Genomic DNA, 27,115 nt, shown 5'->3' on the forward strand with positions numbered 1-27,115 from the left:
TCACAGAGGATGAAGAGGCCGCGGATGCACAAAATGGGGAAGATGGTGGTTGGCCCGGCCCGCTAGGCTGCATTGTAGCACAGTGAGCTTCCCACTGCAACTTATGCTTCATATCCATGTGACGGTTCATGCATGAAGTACTCAAACTATGGATTTTTTGGCCTCTACTTAGCTTTTGGTGACAAATATTACAGATAACACGAGTTGGGTCATCAGAAAAAATGCCCAGGCTATGCAAGGCTTAGAGCCCATGCGACCTGAAGAGCCACCACGACTTGTGGTCAGAGGCAGAGTTGTGGTTGAGGATGCAGTTGTTGATGTGCTTCCAGTACTCCGTCTCTGTCCAGGAAGGCGCAACCTAACCTCATCGTCAATAGCATCCTCCTCCATCTCCTCTGCTGACCTCATCGACTGGCTGACTGTGGGTTGACAGTAAGTGGGATCTCCAACCTCGTCATCATCACACCGTGTGTTCTCACACCCGTCGTCCTCAGAGCCAACCTCTTCCTGCCCTTACCGAAAAGTCAAGTTGTTGCTCCAATCAGGTATTTGAGTCTCATCATCGTCTTCATCATTGTCTCCACCAACAGGAGTTACAGTTTGGGAACGAGGGTCTACATTATGCTCAGAACCTTCTTCATCTTGTCCTGGATCCGACTCAAAGATTCCGGGCATCAGTGCAGACAGATCATTTCCTCGTCTGGATTAACAGAAGCTCTGGAGCAGACCTCCATTTCCCTGGCTATATTATGAGTAAACAGCTATGCAGACTCAACCATCTGTGTTACCCCATACTCAGACGGACTTGGGAGCTGTGAGGAAGCAAGTGCGATTGGGGTGACACCTCTGGGGACTGGAGTATTTGTGATGTTGAAGTTGAGGTGGAGGAGAGCCCACTTGAATGAGCACTTTATATCCGATGAAGCACCTGCTGTTTTTGTGCCTCATCTGGAATTTGTAGCGATGGGCGTGTCCGTAAGAAAGGGATCGTATCACATTGTCCACGGAAAGAAGTAGACATCTTAGTTTGGCTGGAATATGGTCTTTCTTCTGCAGATGTTACTCCCCCACCACCGCGGGGGGGCTCGACCCACCAGCGGACAGGCACCAGTATTGGGAGAGGGGGGCTGGCCGTCAGGGTCCACCGCGGCTCTGGCACAAACCCGGCGACACGGAGGTCACACGGGCAGGAACGGACTGGCGGTGTCAGCTTCGCACTCCAGCGTAGTCCCTCTGCCCGCTGGCACCCGAAACCTCAAAGGGATGCGCAAGCGACTTTTCTTCCCAGGGCTGTTCCCCGCCCAGCAGGAACGTGGGGGAGCTCAGGTCGGCCTTCCACTGTACTCCCTTACCTCCCTCGCCCTCTTTCCTTCTTCCGTTCTCCATCTAACCCCTCGGCTCTGTGGTGTCCGCTCTCCCTCCAGCTCTATTCTTCTCACAGGTGGACTACCACGTGTATTCACACTGTGGCGAATCTTCTGGGCCCAGGCATAAGAAGTTGCTGAGGTAATGGATAATATGTGCCCCCTTAGAAGCATCCATTACAACCCATTCGAGGAAGCAACTAAACGCCTCAAATAGTGAGCAGGATCTGGACCACCCCATGGGCAAACAGCGATCTATATAGTATGCTTCTTCCCAGAAGCAGCCCAATAGGTGGACACTATTCGGAGGCACAGGTAGTAAGTAACTGGAACGCCACATCAATGTCTGTTTTGGCCATTAGGGTGACCCTTCCCAACTTCTTGATCCGCCTGATTGCCTTGACAAAGGATGTACAGTATATACTACTGTACTTGGTTCCGCATCGATGTTGTCGTTTACTGACCTGCCCCTTGGATATGAAAAATGGTGGATTAGTCCGAATGTATTGGGTTCCGTTTTTGGCACAACTCACAACGGGGATACCACTACGTCTTGTAAGGAAAGTGTTCTGAATGGAACCGCCATTCTACCAAAAGATATTTCTTTTTTTAATTTTCTTGCCACGATGTCTGTGTGTTGGTAGGCTGATTTTAGATTTTTACTCCAGCCTTTCTTGATTTTAGAAGGGCATGACATGCCTATATCTGTGTCTCCCCCTCCTTTTACTCCTCCACCTCTTTTCTTTTCGCATGACTATATGTACTTGTCACTTTTCCATGTGTTAGTTGTGCCTTCTGAGCAGTTTGTCAGATTTTGGACACCTTTGAAGGTGTTTTCTATGTGTTTCTATGTGTTTTTGTTTGCCTGCCATTGGTTTTAACGGTGTTCGATGGTGTTCGACGAACAGTTCGATGAACAGTTCGGCGAACATACCGGTGTTCGACGAACCGAACCCGAACACTAGGGGGGTGTCTCCACACTAGTAATAACTCTGGAACACTTCAACTGATTCCACCGACTCTGAGAATGTTTTTTCGTTATATATACTTCATGATAGTGGTAACATTTATTTGATATGACTGGCATTTATTTGTGAAAAAAATAGGAAATTTGGTGAAAATTTTGCAATTTTCAAACTTTGAATTTTCATGCCTATAAATCAGAGGGATATGTCACACAAAATAGTTAATAAATAACATTTTCCATATATCTACTTTATATAATTTTTTTTTTAGGAAGTTATAAGGGTTAAAAGTTGACCAGCTATTTCTATTTTTTCCAACAAAATTTACAAAACCATTTTATTAGGTACCACATCACATTTGACGTGACTTTGAAGGGCATTGATAACAGAAAATACCCAAAAGTGACACCATTTTTGGAATGTGGAAGAAAACATTGAACATTTAACTTTTTTCACTAAAATTTAACTTTAGACCCAAAGTTTGCCTTTTCATAAGGGTAACAGGAGAAATTGCACCAAACCATTTGTTATGCAATTTCTCCTGAGTAAGCTGATACCCCATATGTGGGGAAAAACACTGTTTGGGTGCACAACAGGACTTCACAGAATTTTACAACGTGGATCTGTAAAAATTAAAAAACATTTTTTTCCACAAAAAATGCCGTTTTAGCCCTCAATATTTTCATTTTCACAAGGATAGCAGGAGAAATTTCAAAACAAATTTTGGGGTCCAATTTCTCCTGAGTACTCCGATGCATATGTGGTCGAAAACTACCTTTGAAGAACAGTGCAAAGCTCAGAAAAGAAGAAGCGCCATATTGGAGTTCATATTTTGCTGGGCTGGTTTGACAGTGCCATGTCATATTGGCAGAGCCCCAAAGGTGCACAATAGCAGAACTCGCCATAAGAGACCCCATTTTAGAAAATACACATCTCAATGAATTCATCTAGGGGTGCAGTGAGCATGTTGACACCACATGTGCCTCACAGAATTTTACACCATTGGGCGGTGAAGAAAGAATAATTACATTTTTACAACCAAAGTTTTGTTTTAGCCCCAGATTTTACATTTTCACAATGGGAAATGGGTAAAAATGGCACAAAAATGTGTCAATTTTTTTTTTTTTGCTTAAACATTGAAATACCCCATATGTGGCTGTACAGTATTACTTAGCCACACGGCGAGACTTGAGAGGGACGGAGTGCTATTTGCCTCCTGGAGCGCAGATTTTCCTAGAATAGTATGCTGACTCCATATACAGAGACTTTAAGTGCTAGAAGAGAAGAATTCCCCCTCAAGTGACCCCATTTTGGAAATTATACCACTTTGGGAATTTATTTACAGGTATGGTGAGGATTTTAACTACATGGGTATAAATCTTTATTATGGTGTCCAGGCACATAATTAACCACCATAATAATGATTTTAGTTGCCTTAGAGTTATGCCTATTGAACACATCCCTCATAATATACCCAATAAGATTCAGACCCTAAATAGAAAAGAAGTTTATTGGATTTATAAACTAGACTCGCTAAAACCTCGGGGTTTGAATGAAATCTCTGAGGTTTTCATCCAAAGTGCTCCACAATAATGAGTTTACCTTATGAGCAGCGTTCCCTTTCCTTTATATTCCCTATTCTCTGTTAGCATTATCTTTTCAACCTTCAGGATCAGCTATGCTATCTATTACGTGCCGCCATGGAGCTGAGGTGCACACGTGTGTCTCCCGACCGGGGTATGCATCTACTGCTAGATGTGGCTTAGCTGGATGGCTTCGGTGGTTCTTATGAACATTTGGATTCAACAATAAAAATGACCATCTTTTGCACACTTTAGTTAGATGTTATTTTTTATATACAATATTAAGTATAAGTTTCAGTTCACTATTTCTTAATAATTAATAATTCAGATGTTTTAGTACATCATACTAGGGATCTTTGGTGGATACTATTGTATCTATAATTTATTGCATCAAAAATATGAATAAACCATATTACTATTTCTTAGTACCTGAATGATAAACACATCTGCAATTTTGTTACGACGGCAGATTTTAGTTCAATTCAATATTATTGTGAGGAAATCTCAAGGGCTAAGCCTGTTTATAGCTGGGTGGGTCCCGCAGTTACACCTGAGCTGGTAGACTGGTGGTACCTACAGATGGTGTTTGACTAAAACACTAGCAAACTAGGGACCATGGGTTTGAGTCAATATAATAAGGTATGTCCCATTATACAGTATATAAAACATTTTTTTGATAAAAGAGTGTATAATATAAAATTATCAAGTAAGGATTATTTTATTTTCTCTTCTGTATAATTGTTTCACAACCAATGTATCTACGGGAATGCTATCAAGGGGCAATTTATATAATACTAACTATATGAATTGTTTAAATTTAAAAAACGGTCATGCCGTTTTTGGCGCCAAGTTTTTTTCATGATTACCTGTGTATATACAGTACAGACCAGAAGTTTGGACACACCTTCTCATTTAAAGATTTTACTGCATTTTCATAACTATGAAAATTGTACATTCACACTGAAGGCATCAAAACTATGAATTAATACATGTGGAATTATATACTTAGCAAAAAAGTGTGTAACAACTGAAAATATGTCTTATATTCTAAGTTCTTCAAAGTAGCCACCTTTTGTTTTGATGACTGCTTTGCACACTCTTGGCATTACCTCTTGAAGCTCATCAAGAGAGTCACCGGAAATGGTTTTCACTTCACAGGTGTGCCCTGTCAGGTTTAATAAGTGGGATTTCTTGCCTTATAAATGGGGTTGGGACCATCAGTTGTGTTGTGCAGAAGTCTGGTGGATACACAGCTGATAGTCCTACTGAATAGACTGTTAGAATTTGTATTATGGCAAGAAAAAAGCAGCTATGTAGTGGCCATCATTACTTTAAGAAATGAAGGTTAGTCAGTCCGAAAAATTGGGAAAACTTTGAAAGTGTCCCCAAGTGCAGTTGCAAAAACCATCAAGCACTACAAAGAAACTGGCTCACATGAGGACCGCCCCAGGAAAGGAAGGCCAAGAGTCACCTCTGCTTCTGAGGATATGTTTATCCGAGTCACCAGCCTCCAAATCGCAGGTTAACAGCAGCTCAGATTAGAGACCAGGTCAATGCCACACAGAGTTCTAGCAGCAGACACATCTCTACAACAACTGTTAAGAGGAGACTTTGTGAAGCAGGCCTTCATGTTAAAATAGCTGCTAGGAAACCACTGCTAAGGACAGGCAACAAGCAGAAGAGACTTGTTTGGGCTAAAGAACACAAAGAATGGACATTAGACCACTGGAAATCTGTGCTTTGGTCTGATGAGTCCAAATTTGAGATCTCTGGTTCCAACCACCGTGTCTTTGTGCGACGCAGAAAAGGTGAACGGATGGACTCTACATGCCTGGTTCCCACCGTGAAGCATGGAGGAGGAGGTGGGATGGTGTGGGGGTGCTTTGCTGGTGACACTGTTGGGGATTTATTCAAAATTGAAGGCATACTGAACCAGCATGGCTACCACAGCATCTTGCAGCGGCATGCTATTCCATCCGGTTTGCATTTAGTTGGACCATCATTTATTTTTCAACAGGACAATGACCCCAAACACACCTCCAGGCTGTGTAAGGGCTATTTGACCAAGAAGGAGAGTGATGGGGTGCTACGCCAGATGACCTGGCCTCCACAGTCACCAGACCTGAACCCAATCGAGATGGTTTGGGGTGAGCTGGACCGCAGAGTGAAGGCAAAATGGCCAACAAGTGGTAAGCATCTCTGGGAACTCCTTCAAGATTGTTGGAAGACCATTTCCGGTGACTACCTCTTGAAGCTCATCAAGAGAATGCCAAGAGTGTGCAAAGCAGTCATTAAAGCAAAAGGTGGCTATTTTGAAGAACCTAGAATATAAGACATATTTTCAGTTGTTTCACACTTTTTTGTTAAGTATATAATTCCACATGTGTTAATTCATAGTTTTGATGCCTTCAGTGTGAATGTACAATTTTCATATTCATGAAAATACAGAAAAATCTTTAAATGAGAAGGTGTGTTCAAAATTTGGTCTGTACTGTGTGTCTGCACGATGAGTCATTATGTATAAGCTATGCACTGATGAAGCAGACGGGACATCCGTGAAACGAGTCTGATTTTAGCTTGCAATAAATGGATTTTATTTAAATACTGGACACTGGATCCTTTATGAAAACGGAGGAGGGCGGATAATAAGACACAAAGTTTCTCATCCATACTTTGGTAAACTGCCATTGTAGTGACTAGCACGTTATGACGATCTCGTGCGTTTGGAGACATGCACCCGTAAATTAGGTGGTCTCTCATCACTACAGAAATACCAAACGTGTGGATGCTAACTGCGGTTTAGGCACAATGTGGGGCTCAAAAGGTAGGTGGGCATTTGTATTTGAGTAGCATATAATTTGCTTTTCCAGAGCCTTTATGCTACTTGTAACATGGAAGTCCCCTATATTTAAGTTAACAGATGATGAACCTGAGTGGGGACTTGCTTTATTTGTGGATTGAGTTGAAGCTTTTAATGTGATCCAAAATGTCATGTAAAATGCTCTCATTTATCATCTGCTCTACGCTGAGCACTGATATCAGGGTTTCCATTTATATCTCCGAATGATGTAATTCAGGTGAAACCCCCGAGGGATCCATTCACTATAATCAGGCAGCAGAGTTACTCTGGACTCTATCTGGCCTCTGTTTAGCGGTGTCTTTTTTTCAGAGGTTCACAAAACTGTGGCCGATTGCACTTTTATGCACGCCTAATAAAAAAGACGAACACCGTGGGATCACAAGCCAGGCAGCGTCCACGGTGCCCCCCATCTGCCTCATTACAGGGAATCTTCCACTGGGGGAAGTATTTCAGAGATTTACACGGAAACCCCAGTGTAAGCGCTCAGCGTAGAGCGTAGAATAAATGTGAGCCGAGCCTTAAAGCGATCTTTGGGAGGTAGAATTTAATTATTTTTTATGCCATTCATCATGTAGTATAAGTGATTACACGACTTTATTCTTCAGGTCGGTGCGATTTCAACAATGCCTGATTTATATCGGGTTTTTATGTTTGACTGCTGTCACACACTAAAAAACACTTATTTTTTTTTGCAAAAACTAGTTTTTGCATAGTCTTATTTTGAGAGCTATAATTTTTCAATATTTCGGCCGACAGAGTCACGTAAGGGCTTGTTTTTTGGTGGGACAAGTTGACGTTTTTATTAGTACCATTTTCGGGCATGTGACATTTTTTGATCGCTTTCTATTCTGATTTTTGGGAGCAGAATAAACAAGAAACCAACAATTCAGGAATTGGTTTTTTTTTGTTTTTTTTTAATGCCGTTACGTGTGTGGTAAAATTTATGAGGCACCTTTATTCTTCTGGTCAGTACATTTACAGCGATACTACATTTACATAGTTTTTTATTTTTTTGCGCTTTTACACAATAATAAATAGAAAAAATATTTTTTTTGCATCGCTTTATTCTGAGAGCTATAACTTTTTTTTTGTTTAATGGAGCTATTGTGCAGCTTGTATTTGCGAGACAAGATGATGTTTTCAGGGTTACCAGTTTTATTTACATTTTTCTTTATGAACGTGTTTCTTTCCACTTTTTGTTCGATGGTATGAAGATAAAGCTTCTTTTTTTGCTTTGTTTTTTATTTATTGTTCTGTCTCCCACATAAGGAGAATGAAGGTGAGCCTGGGTGATAAGGGGCTGTGAGAGTTCCTACCTTCGTATCTTTGAAGTGAAGCAGACAGGACCATTACATTTATGCTCAGTGTCTGTTGACTTGAATGTAAACCACAACGTTGTTTCAATCCAAATCTTGGTTTATTAGAGCCCGATACAGCACTATACTTGTGGATACAATGTAGTAACTTTCTCTGAAGTCGCTGACAGAGGTTGATGTGTGTTTTGGTGCTCAGAAACTGATGCTTTCACAAGCCAGTAAATGTGTGCCTTTCTCACAGCATGAGGAAAGAAAAAAAGATGGCTGCCGAGAGGAAGTGACCCATGAACTGCAGTGAAAACACACCCATTATGAATAATTAAAATTACAAATACAATAAGTAACACATATTGGCCAGCAGGTGGCAGTATAGCAATATGACGAACAATAATAATACAACTAACTAAAGACAAGCAATGCAAACTTATACTACCAATTATACAACTGAACTGCCGAATAGCAATTATATCTGAGGGACAGCACATTTATTTTTTTACCATGTTCACTAAATATTAAATGTTACATTATTAACTTGGTATTGCATTATCTTTGTTCTTGTGTGCATTGTTTTTATTGTTATACCACTTTGTTGCTTTTAAATCCTTTACCACTTGGCCCCCTCACCTGCAGTGGTTACTTGTAATTAGTGTCAGTATATAGGGGATCCTCCCTCATGAACACTTATTCATAACAAGTTTATGAATGCACCTGCATTCAAAATGCGTCTGGCAGCCTTACCCAGCCCCTGTGTCTCCCTTGCTTCCCTCTCGGACTGATTGTATTAATTTTTTCTGCCAGTTTTTAGACTTTCAAACTGTTCTTTTTAACAAAGTTACAATAAAGAGATTATCTGTTTTTAATGCAACTTGTCATCAGTGGAGCTGGATCACCATCCTTCCTCTTTTCTCAGCATTGTCTAAAGCGCCCACTGTAGAGCTGATCGTGGAACCTGGACCTGATCAACTTCCACCGGAGGTGAACTGGTATTTTCCCTTTTCTTCTACTCGCATTATAGGAAGGCCCGCGCAGCAACGCAAAATAAGGTTAGCCTGCCCTCTGATGCTTCAGCAAAGTGGGAAAAGGTGTCGGGCAGGTTTTGTATGGTGAACCACAAATCGAACCTCAAAATGGTCAAATTTATGTAGAACCCCAAATTTCAGGAAATTTAACTCAAACGTGATCCTCCATGAATACATCCGCTTATCTTTACAACTTATACTTCAATTATCAAATGCATGGTGGTTTTCAGACAGCTTGTGTTTGGTCCCTTCTAGCTTGTAGATAGCATTTCCTGTGTCAGCCAATCAACAGTGCTTCATGTCAAGAGAATTGGTTGACTGACCCACTTCAATAGCTATGCCAGACAACTTCTCTATCTATGTCACAGCCAATGCATTCGGTAACATTTTACTTAAGCGGTCACTAATGTTTTAATTTGGTTGTCAAGACATATTTTTTTCATGCTAGAGATTCCCTGTTTTTGTCCGAATACATAATACATACACATTTTGTTTTTGACTTTCATCCAGTAAGGATTCTGTTGTGGGTTGTATGTTGTTGATCTCTGTATCCCCTTCTTTAATATCATCTCTTTTCTTACTTCCGTTGGACAACCACGAAAACCACTGCAGAATAGAAAATAACTGATATGGCATATGCAAAATATTGAAATATCATTGTAATCTATTAATTAAACAGATAAAAGAAAACATTAATAGCAGTTAATAAACAATGCTACCAACTACAGTGGTGGCCAAAAGTATTGGCACCCCTGCAATTCTGTCAGATAATACTCAGTTTCCTTCTGAAAATGATTGCAATCACAAATTCTTTGGTATTATTATCTTCATTTAATTTGTCTTCAGTGAAAAAACACAAAAAGAATTGTCCTAAAGCCAAATTGGATATAATTCCACACCAAACCTAAAAAAGGGGGTGGACAAAAGTATTGGCACTGTTTGAAAAATCATCTGATGCTTCTCTAATTCGTGTAATTAACAGCACCTGTAACTTACCTGTGGCCCCTAACAGGTGTTGGCAAAAACTAAATCACACTTGCAGCCAGTTAACATGGATTAAAGTTGACTCAACCTCTGTCCTGTGTCCTTGTGTGTACCACATTGAGCATGGAGAAAAGAAAGAAGACCAAAGAACTGTCTGAGGACTTGAGAAACCAAATTGTGAGGAAGCATGAGCAATCTCAAGGCTACAAGTCCATCTCCAAAGACCTGAATGTTCCTGTGTCTTCCGTGTGCAGTGTCATAGAGAAGTTTAAAGCCCATGGCACTGTGGCTAACCTCCCTAGATCTGGACGGAAATGAAAAATTGACGAGAGATTTCATCGCAAGATTGTGCGGATGGTGGATAAAGAACCTCGACTAATATCCAAACAAGTTCAAGCTGCCCTGCAGTCCGAGAGTACAACAGTGTCAACCCGTACTATCCGTCGGCATCTGAATGAAAAGGGACTGTATGGTAGGATACCCAGGAAGACCCCACTTTTTACCCCGAGACATAAAAAAGCCAGGCTGGAGTTTGCCAAAACTTACATGAGAAAGCCTAAAACGTTTTGGAAGAATGTTCTCTGGTCAGATGAGACAAAAGTAGAGCTTTTTGGGAAGAAGCATCAACATAGAGTGTGCAGGAAAAAAAAAGAGGCATTCAAAGAAAAGAACACGGTCCCTACAGTCAAACATGGCGGAGGTTCCCTGATGTTTTGGGGTTGCTTTGCTGCCTCTGGCACTGGACTGCTTGACCATGTGCATGGCATTATGAAGTCTGAAGACTACCAACAAATTTTGCAGCATAATGTAGGGCCCAGTGTGAGAAAGCTGGGTTTCCCTCAGAGGTCATGGGTCTTCCAGCAGGAAAATGACCCAAAACACACTTCCAAAAGCACTATAAAATGGTTTGAGAGAAAGCACTGGAGACTTCTAAGGTGGCCAGCAATGAGTCCAGAACGGAATCCCATAGAACACCTGTGGAGAGATCTCAAAATGGCAGTTTGGAGAAGGCACCCTTCAAATATCAGGGACCTGGAGCAGTTTGCCAAAGAAGAATGGTCTACAATTCCAGCAGAGCATTGAAAGAAACTCATTGATGGTTACCGGAAGCGGTTGTTCGCAGTTATTTTGGCTAAAGGTTGTGCAACCAAGTATTAGGCTGAGGGTGCCAATACTTTTGTCTGGCCCATTTTTGGAGTTTTGTGTGAAATGATCAATGATTTGATTTTTGCTTCATTCTCTTGTGCTTTTTCCTTGCAATCAAATTAAATGAAGACAATAAGACCAAAGAATTTGTGATTGCAGTCATTTTCAGGAAGAAACTGAGTATTATCTGACAGCATTGCAGGGGTGCCAATACTTTTGGCCACCACTGTATGTTTCCTGAGGTCACTTTCATAGTTCTGACAGGAGAGATAGACACTGATACCTGGAGGTGAAAATGTACCTCCTCCAGAAACATTACTCCATGGGAAAACTGGCGTGACATGTCAATATAAAAAAAAGTGTTATATGGAAAAAGTCGCATTTCATTAATTAATCTAAAACATATGCATAAGTAAAGTTGTCAGAGAACTTTTTTTTAAAAAGGCAGCGATTTATTATTTGCAGTTTTTTAGGTCATTTTTCTTTTTTATTGTTTGGGGTATTTGCTGCTGTATAAAGTGCCAAATTCATCAAAATGGAGCATGCAAAATAAAAAACAATTATGAAAAAGATGCAACTTTTTGATTTCAGTGCAGAAAATCACTCGAGCGGGGATCGGAGTGGAGTTGTGGTAAATTTTGCGACTTTTTAAAAAGTTGCAATTGATGAATCAGACTCTGCTCAAGGAGCGCTAAAAAATTAAAAAACAAATGAGCACATATGAAATGGTCTTAAAAAAAGGCGCAAATAGTATAATAAATTTGGTGCAAACAAAAAAAGGCACAAAACTTATAAAATTAGACAAAAAACAGGCACAAAAGCAATAATGAATTGGGGCCAAAGACTTAAATAAGAACTTTAAAGGTTGCGCAAACATATCGAGAATAAGGTGCAAAAACTAAAACCAAGAAAATTACTCCAGAAAATTGGAGATTCTATAGATTCCAATGTTTGTTCACGTTTAGGCTCGTTCACATTCAGCTGTCACGCTAAGGCTTTTGACCACAGCAGCCCTGACTCTAAAATGTGGGCGAGGGACAGCCACAGGACGAGGGGTACAGCAACAATCAGCAGACACGCACAAATATTAAATAATATATTATAAATATTTAGTAAACAGTTCATAAAAAAAACAAAGGAAAGGATGGTAGCTAGTGATGAGAGAGCACTAAAATGCTCGGGTGCTCATTGCTCATGTTGAGCAAATCATAATGCTCAGGTGCTTGACCCGAGCAACAAGCTCAATGTAAGTCGATGGGAAACTCAAGCATTTTTCCGGAGCCCCCCCTCCAAGGTCTGGAGGGGGGATAAAAATTGGCCAAATCGATGGAAACAGTGTTGAAATGATAGGGAAACAGCATGGAGAAGACCCCTGGAAGCATCTCTGACTCCCAGGTCACTGCTGTGAACAATGTTGTCAGAGTATTATGTCACTTTTACGGACTCACAATAAAACATACAAAAACGAATCCAAAATGGATTTTCCTGGAAAAAAATGTTAAGGAATCTCCTTTCCAAGGTAATGACTTGTATATAAAGCAAAATAAATAACCAAAAATGCTCCTCCACACTTTGGGCTATGTTCACACGTAGCGTTTTTGATGCGTTTTTGCACTTTTGCGTTGCTTTCAACAGTGAAAAATACGTTCACTAGTAAATGTAATTTTAACATTTTACTACCTTATCTGGCCATATGGTGTGTGAGACATGATCAAACACTTCCATACAGTGCTGGGAACAGCATGGGGAAGACTCCTGGAAGCATCTCTCCATCCCAGGTCACTGCCTAAAACCATGGGCATCAGACGTGATTGTATATTACTGCGGTAATACAGACATTTTTGGCAACGTGACAAATATTAAACTCCATTCAAAAGGCAAGGTGCTTGTGAAGGGACAGGGAAGTGGATGTAATGGTGATGGTGCACGCAGAGGCCGAGGCCGTGGACAAGTTGAAACTATGCCTGCTGAGGGAGCACAACAAGCACCCACAGTATTTCAACCTAGCTTTCTGTCCCACTTTTTGTAGGGGGCCACGGAATACAACTCTTGAAGCCAGACCAGTGTGAAAAGGTTGGTTGGATAGCAAATAAATAGATAATGCTTCCATTCAATTTGCAATCACCACCACCACCCTGTCTTCCACATGGTCCAGTTTCAGTAGCAGTGAGCCTGGGCCACATCATTATTATTATTATTATTATAGCGGCATTTATTCCATGGCGCTTTACATCTGTAAAAGGGGTATACATAGCAAAAACAAATACAATAATCTTGAACAAAAATGTAACAGCGACTGGCACAGGAGGTGAGAGGACCCTGCCTGCGAGGACTCAGTCTATGAGGGATGGGTGAGGATACAGTAGGTGAGGGTAGATCTTGGTCGTGCAGCGGTATGGTGGAGCAGTGGTTACTACAGGTTGTAGGTTTGTCGTGAAGAGGTAGGTCTTCAGGTTCCTTTTGAAGGTTTCCACGGTAGGCGAGAGGCTGATATGTTGGGGAAGAGAGTTCCAGAGTAGAGGGGATGCATCAGAAAAATCTTGTATGCGATTGTGGGAAGAGGAGAAAAGAGGGGATTAGAGAAGGAGATCTTATGAGGATAAGATAAGTACTGAGAGAATAGGTCACAGATGTATGGAGGAGACAGGTTGTGGGTGGCTTTGCATGCCAAGGATGGGGAGCCAGTGAAGGGATTGACAGAGAGCAGAGGCTGGGGAATAGCAGGGAGACAGGTGGATTAATCGGGCAGCAGAGTTTAAGATAGATTGGAGGGGTGCAAGAATGTTAGAAGGCCACAGAGCAGGAGGTTGCAGTAGTCGAGGCCGGAGATTATGAGCACATGCAAAATTGTTTTTACAGATTCTTGTTTGAGGAATGTGCGGATCCGGGAGATTTTTTTTTTACTTGGAGTCGGCATATTCCTCACACTGATCCTCCTTCCTCCCACCATGTCGAGTGCCCGGGGACAACTGATCCCACACTTGGGCACTCGGAAGAGCTGTTTTGTTCATCGCTTCATATATAGATTCTGACCTCTTGCTTGGTCCGCTTCAACGCTTCAACCGGGGCAACCGGAGATCGCATGTAGCGATGCCGAAACATTTGAGCAGCCATGGTCACACGAAGGCGATGGTGGGAAAGTGCAATTACTGTCGCAAGAGGTGGATGATGATGAGACACAATGGACAGAAAGTCAGGAGAAGGACCAGGTTGCGGAAGTGTAAGACAAGGTGGTGGACGATGAAGTCATTGACCCAACCTGTTAATGTGACATGAATAGCAAGGAAAGCAGTGCAAAGGAGGAGGGAGGAGTAGCATCACAAAAGGGAGGAAGAAGCAGTGGGGTGACCACAGACACAAGGCGGGCAAATGTTCTCCAAAACACCAATACGAGTGAAGTTGCCAGTCCAACTTCTAGGTCCTCCCGAGTCTGGCTCTTTTTTAAAGACTGTCTAGTCAACCCAAAAAAGCCATTTGCAACATCTGCCATACCAGCATCAGCAGGGGCACCAAAACTACCAGCCTTACAACTACCAGCATGCTCAGACACATGACAAAAAAGCACCCGAGTAGTTGGGCCAAACGCCAGGGTCCCGAAACAGTATCTGCGGGTGACACCACTGCCTCTTCCCCTGTTGTACATGCACTCCAAGCCTCCATCCATGATGCAGGCGAAGATGCCTCACACCCTGCCCCTGTCATTGCACACTTGCAACCATCACCGTCAGCAACCACATCCTCGTCTTTGTCCCAGTGCAGCGTTCAGTTCTCCCTATCCTAGTCTTTGGAACGCAAGTGAAAATACGCAGCCACCTACCCATAGTCCACTATACTAAACTGCCACATTTCTCGACTGCTTGCACTAGAAATCTTGCCTTTTAGGCTCATGGAGGCGAAAGCTTTACGCAGCCTCATGGTGGCCACTGTCCCTTGGTACTCGGTCCCCAGCCGACAATATTTCTCTGTGCTGTCCCCACCTTATGCAAGCATGGGTCCAAGAACACTGCTTATACTCTCACCAGTGCAGTTACTAGGAAGGACCACCTAACCACAGACAAGTGGAGCTAAAGATGACTGTAGATTGTTTATAAGCTGCTTGGTATTGATGGCACATAGATTTCTGTGTGTGTGGTTCTAGACCGACGCTACAAGGAGAAATTCTAGAGCCAGGCTACAAGGAGAACTTTCTATCTCTCCTTCCCATGGCGGAGAGGTCTAATAAAAATTTGCAGTACCAGAAAGCTCTTGTTGAAGAATTATTAAAATAATTCCCATCTGACAACGCTGACGACAGAGGTCACAGTTCCTTGGACAACCAAGGAGTACAGTCAAGAGAGACACAAACCAGATGCGGCAGAGGCAGGAGAACACTGTCAAAGGTCTGGGACAATTTTCTCAGATGCTCCCAATGCCCAGGCCCTGATACTCTGAAGAGGGAAAAGTTTTGGAAGATGTTGAAGGACTACCTTAGCAACCGTACTAGTGTCCTCCGTGATTACTCTGTACCTTACAACTATTGGGTATCCAAGATGGACACCTGGCATGAACTGTCTATGTCTTGGAGGTCCTGGCCGCTGTTTTTCAGACCATGACCTTAGTGCATGGGCATTACCAGTCTAGAAGACCCACTCCTTAATTATATAAATTTTTAACTGAGGCCCTCCATTATACCTCTTCAAATGCATATTGAAGTGTATCATAATTTTGGCAGCCCTTGGACATTATAGGAGACCCACTCCTTAATAAAGGGAAGGACAATTCAAATAGATTCTATTTTCTACAATATTATCTCTTATCTGAAATTTGTTTACGGGTGAGCTATTGCAGTATGGTTGGCGTATTACACTGATCCAGCCAGGTATTTTTGCCTTATACTGCGTGCTACTGGTACTGCAGAAAAAAAATACAAATCTATTCTATTCCCTATTGATACCACTGTTAGATGCATTTAAAATAGGGACAGGTGCTAGGTGATATCATCAGATCGAGATGAGTGTTCATTCTGGTCGCATGCATCCCTTCCACAGTCCATAGCTTTATTTTTTTTCATGCACTCATTGACCGATTCATAATTTTTTACAGTGATCTGTACTCAGAAATTAATCAAGGTTGACAGAAATGTATCATAGTTGACATAAATTCATCAAAGTTGGCAGACATTTTTCATATTTGACAGAAATTAATCAAAGTTAACAAAATGTAATGATTATATTTGTCATTTCCAGTTTCTCTACAGCTTTTGAATGTAAGAGGTAGTGGTGGCAGACATGACACTACTGGAGATGGAATTACCAATTCCACATGGTGCTTTGTTTCCATCCATCTCTAGGTCCTTCTTGAAGTATGTTTGGGGTTATTATCCTGCTGGAAGACCCATGACCCAGGATGCAAATGTAGCGCCCCGAGGGTTCGGTCGCTACAGAGGTATTGCACCTCACCCAGAGGTGTGATATCCCACTCCCGGGTAAGGATGGTGTGTGAACCGGGACTCCGTTAGCTGCATGCATCACACACACCCCATTTCCAGGGGACAGCTCAACGGTGCTCCCATTAGTACAGTAATGCAGGCACTACAGATCATGTCCCTGGCTGGAGTGGGGAGGGGGGAGGAAAACCCAGTGATGTAGGAGCAGGAGGGGACAATTTCTGGGCATAGGTAGGCGCTCATTGGTTGCTTGTCACCTGGGCTCATACACTAGGGGAAGGTATATAAGGTGGGCACCATCTTAGTTCTGGGTGGAGTACAGTGCAGAGAGAGGAGAAGTTCAGCCAGAGAGGGCTGACAGGGAGCTGTGGCTCAGTCTGGGCCCAGCTCCACGAGACAGGCCTAGGGTGAAGGCCGGAGCCAGAAGTAAGGAACAGAAACAGAAAGGAACAGAAACGGAAAGGAACAGCAAAGAAAGAGAAGTACCCAAAGTATAGAAGGGCCCAGAGACACGAAGGCAGAAGGAACCCTAAGGACCCAGGAGATTGCGGGTGATGGGTTGGCAGAACAGGGTACCGGATTCCAAGTTGGTGGAGGTGACTAATCCTTAACCAAGAACCAGTGGTCGTGATCATTTACTGGTGCGACCCCTCACTACACCTACTAGGAAGGCACACCACATAGGGTCAGGGAAGTGGACACCCAGTCCTCCCAGGAGAAGACCCGAGGCAGCTGGACAGAGGTAGTGTCACTGGTGGGGCACGGCTGACGAAAGGATAGAAGGGAGTCCTGTGCCACACTCTGGAATTGCCTGGGGGTTGATCGAGCCCCCAGCCTGGTGGACGCAGCACGGCTCAGGCGGTCCTACCTGTGCACAAGTGACCTGGATGAGAACTGTGAGTAAAGAACCTGAACGGCAACACCTTGTCTCTGTGCTTTCTCACCGCGTCAGCACTACTAGTACTGGGACGCCCCGCACCACAACCACCATCATCACTCTACACTGCCCTGAGGCTATACTCCTCCCGTGGGGAGTTGTAATACATTCTGCTGCACCCACAACACCAGCCTCAGCGGTCTGCCCTGCAGCGGCAGCTCATCCTGACCGCGATCCACGGGTGGCGTAGTCGGACATTAAATCACAAAAACCCCATAAATAGACTGCCACTGGTTTGACCACCCTGAGCCACGGGACCGGGTCGCCGCCGTGGTGACTACAACCCCCAGCATCCACAAAAAAGGCCCGGTTCCGGGTTCCCCACGCAACCCAGGGGGTGCGTCACAATCCCAGCTTTGTGACACTGGGCTCTACATTTCAACCCAAAATCCATTTGGAATATTCACATTTCATGATGGCTTGCACATAGTTAAGGCACCCCATGCCAGAGGCAGCAAAACGACCCCTAAATATCTTTGATTCTCTACCATATTTGACTGTATGTACTGTGTTTTTTGATTTGTAGGACTCATTCCAATTACAGTAAACAGTTGAATAATTTGCTGCTTTACCAAAAAGCTCTACTTTGGTCTCAGCTGTCCCCAAGACGCCTGCTGGCCCTCTAAAAATAGTGGTGGCTGCCTGCTGTCACTCTATAAATTGTAAAGGCAGCCTGCTGGACATCTATAAATGGTGAGGGCCGCCTGACTGTCATCAAAATTTCAAACTTGACAGAATATATACTAAAAAGAAAATGTGATCACCTCAAATGGATATCTTATATATTGCAGTAGCAATGTGCGGTTATGAAAAGCATAGCTGGTTGATGCCCCTCTAGCAATAGTGAGGGCCAACTGCTGGCCCTTTAACAATAGAAAGGGCCACCTGATGGCCCTGTAAAAATAGGCTTTGTGACTTTCAGAGTCCCTCTTTCATAAATAAAACATGATGTGTCTGATCATGTCTCACACACCCCATGGCCAGATAAGGTAGTTAAATATTAAAATTACATTTACTGGTGTATGTATTTTTCACAGTTGAAAGCAATGCGAAAGTGCAAAAACACATCAAAAACACTAATTGTGAACAGACCCCAAGGTATGGAGATTTTTTTTGTTTTTATTATTTATTTGGCCTTATATACAAGTCATGACCCTGCAAAGAATGTTTCTTAACATTTCTTCCAGGAAAATCCATTTTAGCTTCATTTTTGTATGTTTTATGTTCAGTCCATAGAAGTGGCGTAATACCCTGATAACATTGTTCTCAAATATGCTATTGGTCAGCGACCAAGTGTGAATAGTTTGAACAACACACAAGTAGCAGACTTTAAATGGAGTATAATATTTTTCACGTTCTCAAAAATGTCCGGATTATTACCGCAGTAATATCGGATCACATCTGATGACCACGGTTTTAGGCAGTGGCCTTGTAGTATGGTATTGGTCAGCTAACACGTGTGAATAGGTTGAAAATCACACAACTGGCAGACTTAAATGGAGTATAATATTTGGCACACTCCCCAAAATGTCACGATTATTACTGCAGTAATATCGGATCACGTCTGATCACCACGGTTTTAGGCAGTGGCCTTGTAGAATGGTCAGCGACCAAGTGTGAATAGGTTGAACAACACACAACTGGCAGACTTTAAATGGAGTATAATATTTGGCATGCTCCAAAAAATGGCACAATTATTACCGCAGTAATATCGGATCAAGTCTGTTGATGGACAAATTTCTCTGCTTCCACAATACAGCAATGCGAATAAAATCAAACAAATCTGGCTATATGCTGCTAACATGCAAATAGAGCAGTAAAAATGTTGTATTATATTGATTTTCAAGCTAATAATCAGGATTAAGTGCAGAAAGAATATTAGCCCTGATATCTAGGGCTATGGATATCAGTAACAGCAGCAGACAGAATGTGCAATGGACCCTATTCTGCTCTATACACTCTCCACAAACTCTGCCTGCCTAACTCCTGCTATTACCAGGATTGATATGCATCTGGATTAGTCCTTAGAAGGACTGTTAGTTGAGATGTATAATGCTCTGGAATTCGTAGCTAAATAAACCACCAATTCTCTCCCTAGCTCAGCAGCAGGGATGAGCGAATGTTTCAATATTCGGTTCGGATTACGTTCGCCGAATTTGCAGTATTCGCCGAATCATTTGTCGAATATTCGCAGAACATTACCAAACGCCATAGGATTCAATGGGGGGCAAAAAAACTCATATACAACACCTTCAAACAAGCCCAAAAGCAGCCAAAACACATCAAATTAGGTAGACACCTGGAAAGCGCCATCAATTGGTCCAGAGTACAAGTACTAAACTTATTATTACAGCAACATTTATTCCGTGGCGCTTTACATGTGAAAAGGGGTCACCGTCGGTGACTCACTGACTGGTACAAAAGGAGAGCGGACACTGCCCACGTGGGAGCACAAACAATCTACAAGGGATGAGTGAGGATACAGTAAGTCAGGGTACAGCTAGTCGTGCAGCGGTATGCTGGAGCGAGGGTTATCGCTTGTCAGAAGAAGTGGGTCTTCAGCTTCCTCTTCAAGGTTTCTACGGTAGGCGACAGCCTGATGTGTTGGGGTACAGCGTTATAAAGTAGATGAGATGCACAGGACAAATCTGCTGAGAGCCTAAATTACGGTAAGCTTCCAGGAGCTCAAAACTGAGCAGGTTAACCCCTGCACCGATTAATATGAAGACAAAAGGCTTCTAATGACTGCAGGAGTGGGAGGAATCAGACACTGCGGTCTTCTGGCTCCTCTCTATCATGGTAAACCCATGATACCTTGCAAGCTTCAACACAATGATCACAAGGTAGACAGCAGTGGTGGTCGGTCTCCTAGACAAAGAGCTAACTCCTTTATGATGATAGAGGCCACCATGTCCTTAGCTTGCTGCTGGTACTTTTCTGTGGGAATGAGCTCATCTCCAACCAGCCTGGATTATTTCCAGTGAATTATGGCACGACGCCATGGTATTAGCAGTGCACCCAGTACCAGAAGCGAAGCCATTCACAATTTCGGTGTCCTTCTTGAAGTATGTTTGGGGTCATTGTCCTGCTGGAAGACCCATGACCCAGGATGCAAACCCAGCTTTGTGACACTGGGCTCTACATTTCGACCCAAAATCTATTGGGAATATTTACATTTCATGATGCCTTGCACATAGTTAAGGCACCCCATGCCAGAGGCAGCAAAACGACCCCTAAATATCTTTGATTCTCTACCATATTTTACTGTATGTACTGTGCTTTTTAATTTGTAGGACTCATTCCAATTACAGTAAACAGTTGAATAATGTGCTGCTTTACCAAAAAGCTCTACTTTGGTCTCAGCTGTCCCCAAGACGCCTGCTGGCCCTCTAACAATAGCGGTGTCTGTCTGCTGTCACTCTATAAATTGTAAAGGCAGCCATCTGGACATCTATAAATTGTGAGGGCTGCCTGATTGACATCAAAATTTCAAACTTGACAGAATATATACTAAAATGAAAATGTGACCACCTCAGATGGATACGTTATATATTGCAGTAGCAATGTGCACAATTTCCTTCTCAGGAATTTTATTTGGTAGACTGGCTGCCCAAATATTAGTTTCTCACAAAGGAGCTGAAGACACTGAATGGCAGTAGGAGCAAGTTTCTCCAGCATGTTTGATATCAGAGCCAAGAGAACAGAGAGAACAGCACAGTGGCTCATTGGTTTGCACTGCAGCCTTGCAGTGCTGGAGTCCTGGGTTCAAATACCACCAAGGACTACATCTGCAAGTGGTTTGTATTTTCTCCCCATGTTTGCAGGGGGTTACCCCAGGTTCTCCGGTTTCCTCCTCAGTAAAAATGCAGACATACTGGAGTGTTCACAGTGCAAAAAATTAGGGCCTGACACCACCATTTCCGTGGCCAACCGATTGAAGATGGTGGAGTTCAACCTCTTATCTGTGTCATGTGTAGGAGGAAACAATCTTTTATGTGACCACAACTATGGGACCGAGGGCTGGCTGCTGTGCTGAGAGAGGGCGGAGTAAGGTGACCCGGGCAAACTGCTGGACCGTGAGGGAGATGCAGGTGGAGATGTTACGATGGATTGATAAAGTTGTGGTGTGCTCTGTTATGCACACGCCCGGGCTGAGCGGCGTGTGCGTGTGATTGTAGTGATTCCACTGGACCATGAACCGGAGAGTGCCTGGAGGGGCGTGACTAAGTATCTGGCCGATCCGACCAAGATGGCACGACGGCATACGACGCCAGTGCACCAGGGAGAAACCGGGCAGAGGGACCAGGTGCTACTCCAGGTCAAACTCCGGACACGGGGGTTGACCCACACAGGGATTACTGGATCAGGCTGGTTAGGCTGGCGCACAGACTGGAGGGTATAGGCAGGCACGACTGGTATGCAGGCAGGCGGGTAAAGGCAAGCGCAGCTAGAGTGCAGACAGGGAGGCACTAGCAGGTAGGAACACAGGCGGGATAGGACCCAGTACACACTGGGACTCAGGAACAATACAGGTAGAGGGGTACAGGCAAGCACAGCTAGAGTGCAGACAGGGAGGCACTAGCAGGTAGGAACACAGGCGGGATAGGACCCAGTACACACTGGGACTCAGGAACAGGCAGGTTAGGCTGGCACAGACTGGTGGATATAAGCAAACACGGCAGGTATGCAGATGGGTGGATACAGGCGAGTATGCAGGCAGGGAGGTACTGGCCGAAAGGACGGGCTGGAGCACAGAAAGGTTAAGACCCAGTACAGACTGGGTCACAGAACCGCAGATGCGGTAGACAACCACAGCAGAGAGGGAACGCCCGAAGCGGTGGGCAAGAACAGAGCAGGACAGGACTGCCGGAGCAGCGGGCAGAAGCAGGGCAGGAAAGGACTGCCGGAGCAGCGGGCAGAAGCAGGGCAGGACAGGACTGCCGGAGCAGCGGGCAGAAGCAGGGCAGGACAGGACTGCCGGAGCAGCGGGCAGAAGCAGGGCAGGACAGGACTGCCGGAGCAGCGGGCAGAAGCAGGGCAGGACAGGACTGCCAGAGCAGCGGGCAGAAGCAGGGCAGGACAGGACTGCCAGAGCAGCGGGCAGAAGCAGGGCAGGACAGGACTGCCGGAGCAGTGAGCAAGGAGTCAGAGCAGGCTAGAACCGCCGGAGCGGTAAGCAAAGGAGTCAGAGCAGACTAGAGCCGCCGGAGCGGTGAGCAAAGGAGACAGAGCAGGCTAGAACCGCCGGAGCGGTGAGCAAAGGAGTCAGAGCAGGCTAGGCTGAGTAGGGGGGACAGGGCTCTGTTCACACGGAACAGACAGGAAGGGAAAGGCAGAGCCAGACACCCACAGGGTACTTGCAGTGAAGTAGCGAGTGGACCACAAACTCACAAACGGGAGTACAGAGACAACAAGCAGGAGTTAGGTACGAGTTCAGACTCTGCAGAAAAAGGAAGGGAACGGACATAGAGGCAAAACAGGTAAAGGATAGGAGAGAGTTCAGACTGGAACTGAGTGTACGGAGGAGACCGACACTGCAGCGGGATACAGGAGCGGGTCTGGGAATACGGCCCCCAGAGAGGCAGGACGAACAGGCTAGGAGCGTGTTCAGACAGGCCTGGAAATACAGCCTCCAGGATAGGCAGACAAGAGAACACAGAACGGGACCTGGCACCTTCAGAGTGCAAGCACACACTGAAAGAAAACACTATGCTCAGGCAGGGATAGATGGGAAGCAGCTGAGCTATATACCAGGTGACAGACAGCAATAGGCTGAGGACGCACAAGGGGTGTGACCCACAGCAGGTACAAAAAGCAGGAAGTGATCGGGCGCCGCCCTTAAGCAGCAGAAACAGACACAAACAGACAGCATGGAGGGAAGCCAGAGAGACATTCTGGACAGGAGATCAAGTGCGCGCTCTTGCACAGTGGGAGATGGACCACTATGCAAGGACGCCGCCAGGTATGTTACAGTACCCCCCCCCTTACGCCCCCTCTTCTTCAGGCCTGCCAGAATCTTCCGCAGGGAATTCGAGGGCCAATTCTTCACTTCGAAGAGATCACTTCCCCTGTCCACCGGAAAAACTGGTCTCCTCTGGGTAGCTAGGATGCTACCTCCCATCCAGCCACCCTTAGCAACAGACGAAACGGGTGGAGTACCAGGAACAGCACACAAGGAAGTCTCTCTCCACATATTTTCAGGTGGCACCCCAGAGGGTACAGGAGACAACTGGAAGTCCTCCACCGGGTTGGAGGGGGACAGAGACTTGGGGGTAATCTCTGCTTCGAGGTACATCTTGTCAAGCTCACAGGAAGAAATAGACGGGTTATCAGGTACATAATGAGGAAAAGTCACTGTCTCTTTGTTTTCTGGTGGTACCCCGGAGGATTCAGGAAACAACTAGAGGTCCTCCGCCGGGTCAGAAGAGTGCAGAGGCTCAGAGAAAACATCTGCTTCAGAGTACACTAGGTCGGACTCCCTGGACGAAGCAAGCGAGGTATCAGATCCAGGATATAGGAAAGTCTCTGTCCATTTACCACCAGGTGGCACCCCGAAGGGTTCTGGAGACAACTGGAGGTCCTCCGCCTGGTCAGAGGAGTGTAGAGACTCACGGGTAACCTCTGCTTCAGAGTACACTAGGTTGGACTCACTGGACGAAGCGAGCGAGGTATCAGGTACAGAGTATAGGAGAGTCTCTGTCCTTTCACTACCAGGTAGCACCCCGAAGGGTTCAGGAGACAACTGGAGGTCCTCCGCCTGGTCGGAGGGGTATAGAGACTCGGGAGTAACCTCTGCTTCGGAGTACACTAGGTTGGACTCACTGGACGAAGCGAGCGAGGTATCAGGTACAGAGTATAGGAGAGTCTCTGTCCTTTCGCTACCAGGTAGCACCCCGAAGGGTTCAGGAGACAACTGGAGGTCCTCCGCCTGGTCGGAGGGGTGTAGAGACTCGGGGGTAACTACCACTTTGGGGTACCCATTGTCAGGCTCACAGGACGAAGCGGACAAAGTATCGAGTACCGGGTGTAGAGAATTCTCTCTCCATTTGTCATCGAGTGGTATCCCGGAGGATTCAGGAGGCAACAGGGGGTCCTCCGCCAGGTAGTAGAGGTGCACAGACTCAGAGGTAACCACAGCTTTGGAGCATCCTTGGACATGCACACCGGTTAAAGTGGGTGAAGCATCTGATGCCAGGTGCAGGAAGTTCTCCTGTGTGGAGTCTGGATGGGCAGAAGTCTCTTCGGGCAGGAGAACTGGTGCACTACCCACGCACATTACCCGTTGGGGCTTCTCCGGGATACAGGGAGATGAAGCTTCAGTAGGGACTTCAAGGTTGGGGTCAGGAGGTCTCAGGGAGGACAGACCCTGGCGTGACGGCTTGCCTCTACGTCTAGCACGTCTGGACTGCCTCTTGAGGTTGGGAGAAGTATTCCGGAAAGCGTAGTCACCCTGTGAGGATTCCGGGTGGGCAGTAGTCTCATTGGGCTGGAGGACTATTGCGCTACCCACACACATTACCCATTGGGGCTGCTCCGGGATATTGGGAAGTGAAGCTTCAGCAGGAGCCTCCGGGTTAGGATCATCGAAGACCATTAGAAAGGCCACCAGGAAGGCCATTAGGTCCAGGAGGATCGGATCCTGTGTTTCATATAGGGGGTTGATCCATTCCAAGGCATCACCCGCCAGGTAAGACATAATGAATGCCACCTTAACCCGATCGGTGGGAAAACATAGAGGGTAGAACTTGAAGTGTAGCATGCATTGCTCCACAAATGCACGACTTTGTCTAGGATCCCCATAATAACGTAGCGGATCCGCGGGAACGAGAGCAGATAGATCCATCTGGACGGGTGCGTAATTCGCCTGGAACTCAGCTAAAGGGAAAAAAAAAATTATTTATTTATTTTAATGCATGTATTCGCTGGAAAACTTCTCAGAGAGCGAAGGCCGTGGGGCTCAACGGGAACCATGGCCTGAGCATGCTGTTATGCACACGCCCGGGCTGAGCGGCGTGTGCGTGTGATTGTAGTGATTCCACTGGACCATGAACCGGAGAGTGCCTGGAGGGGCGTGACTAAGTATCTGGCCGATCCGACCAAGATGGCACGACGGCATACGACGCCAGTGCACCAGGGAGAAACCGGGCAGAGGGACCAGGTGCTACTCCAGGTCAAACTCCGGACACGGGGGTTGACCCACACAGGGATTACTGGATCAGGCTGGTTAGGCTGGCGCACAGACTGGAGGGTATAGGCAGGCACGACTGGTATGCAGGCAGGCGGGTAAAGGCAAGCGCAGCTAGAGTGCAGACAGGGAGGCACTAGCAGGTAGGAACACAGGCGGGATAGGACCCAGTACACACTGGGACTCAGGAACAATACAGGTAGAGGGGTACAGGCAAGCACAGCTAGAGTGCAGACAGGGAGGCACTAGCAGGTAGGAACACAGGCGGGATAGGACCCAGTACACACTGGGACTCAGGAACAGGCAGGTTAGGCTGGCACAGACTGGTGGATATAAGCAAACACGGCAGGTATGCAGATGGGTGAATACAGGCGAGTATGCAGGCAGGGAGGTACTGGCCGAAAGGACGGGCTGGAGCACAGAAAGGTTAAGACCCAGTACAGACTGGGTCACAGAACCGCAGATGCGGTAGACAACCACAGCAGAGAGGGAACGCCCGAAGCGGTGGGCAAGAACAGAGCAGGACAGGACTGCCGGAGCAGCGGGCAGAAGCAGGGCAGGACAGGACTGCCGGAGCAGCGGGCAGAAGCAGGGCAGGAAAGGACTGCCGGAGCAGCGGGCAGAAGCAGGGCAGGACAGGACTGCCGGAGCAGCGGGCAGAAGCAGGGCAGGACAGGACTGCCGGAGCAGCGGGCAGAAGCAGGGCAGGACAGGACTGCCGGAGCAGCGGGCAGAAGCAGGGCAGGACAGGACTGCCAGAGCAGCGGGCAGAAGCAGGGCAGGACAGGACTGCCAGAGCAGCGGGCAGAAGCAGGGCAGGACAGGACTGCCGGAGCAGTGAGCAAGGAGTCAGAGCAGGCTAGAACCGCCGGAGCGGTAAGCAAAGGAGTCAGAGCAGACTAGAGCCGCCGGAGCGGTGAGCAAAGGAGACAGAGCAGGCTAGAACCGCCGGAGCGGTGAGCAAAGGAGTCAGAGCAGGCTAGGCTGAGTAGGGGGGACAGGGCTCTGTTCACACGGAACAGACAGGAAGGGAAAGGCAGAGCCAGACACCCACAGGGTACTTGCAGTGAAGTAGCGAGTGGACCACAAACTCACAAACGGGAGTACAGAGACAACAAGCAGGAGTTAAGTACGAGTTCAGACTCTGCAGAAAAAGGAAGGGAACGGACATAGAGGCAAAACAGGTAAAGGATAGGAGAGAGTTCAGACTGGAACTGAGTGTACGGAGGAGACCGACACTGCAGCGGGATACAGGAGCGGGTCTGGGAATACGGCCCCCAGAGAGGCAGGACGAACAGGCTAGGAGCGTGTTCAGACAGGCCTGGAAATAC

General features: G+C 45.7%; 1 protein-coding gene across 12 annotated transcripts in view; it reads right to left on the bottom strand.

The window, feature by feature from the left end:
* LOC141265129 (ATP-binding cassette sub-family B member 5-like) overlaps positions 1 to 27,115 on the bottom strand; it is a 401,328-nt gene that overhangs the window by 275,922 nt on the left and 98,291 nt on the right. For 7 of the 12 annotated variants that reach the window (XM_073677823.1, XM_073677815.1, XM_073677819.1 and 4 more), the window contains one exon: positions 9,592 to 9,713. The exons of 4 other annotated variants lie outside the window; for them this stretch is intronic. In XM_073677823.1, the coding sequence (XP_073533924.1) occupies positions 9,592 to 9,713 (122 nt within the window). Of the gene's footprint in view, positions 1 to 9,591; positions 9,714 to 27,115 lie in introns of those variants that run through there. One more of the 12 variants, XM_073677824.1, reaches the window with a different exon arrangement.

This window comes from Phyllobates terribilis, unplaced genomic scaffold (assembly GCF_046119375.1).
Source record: "Phyllobates terribilis strain yellow unplaced genomic scaffold, ASM4611937v1 Scaffold_4__5_contigs__length_816908805, whole genome shotgun sequence".
NCBI classification, from domain to species: Eukaryota; Metazoa; Chordata; class Amphibia; order Anura; family Dendrobatidae; genus Phyllobates; species Phyllobates terribilis.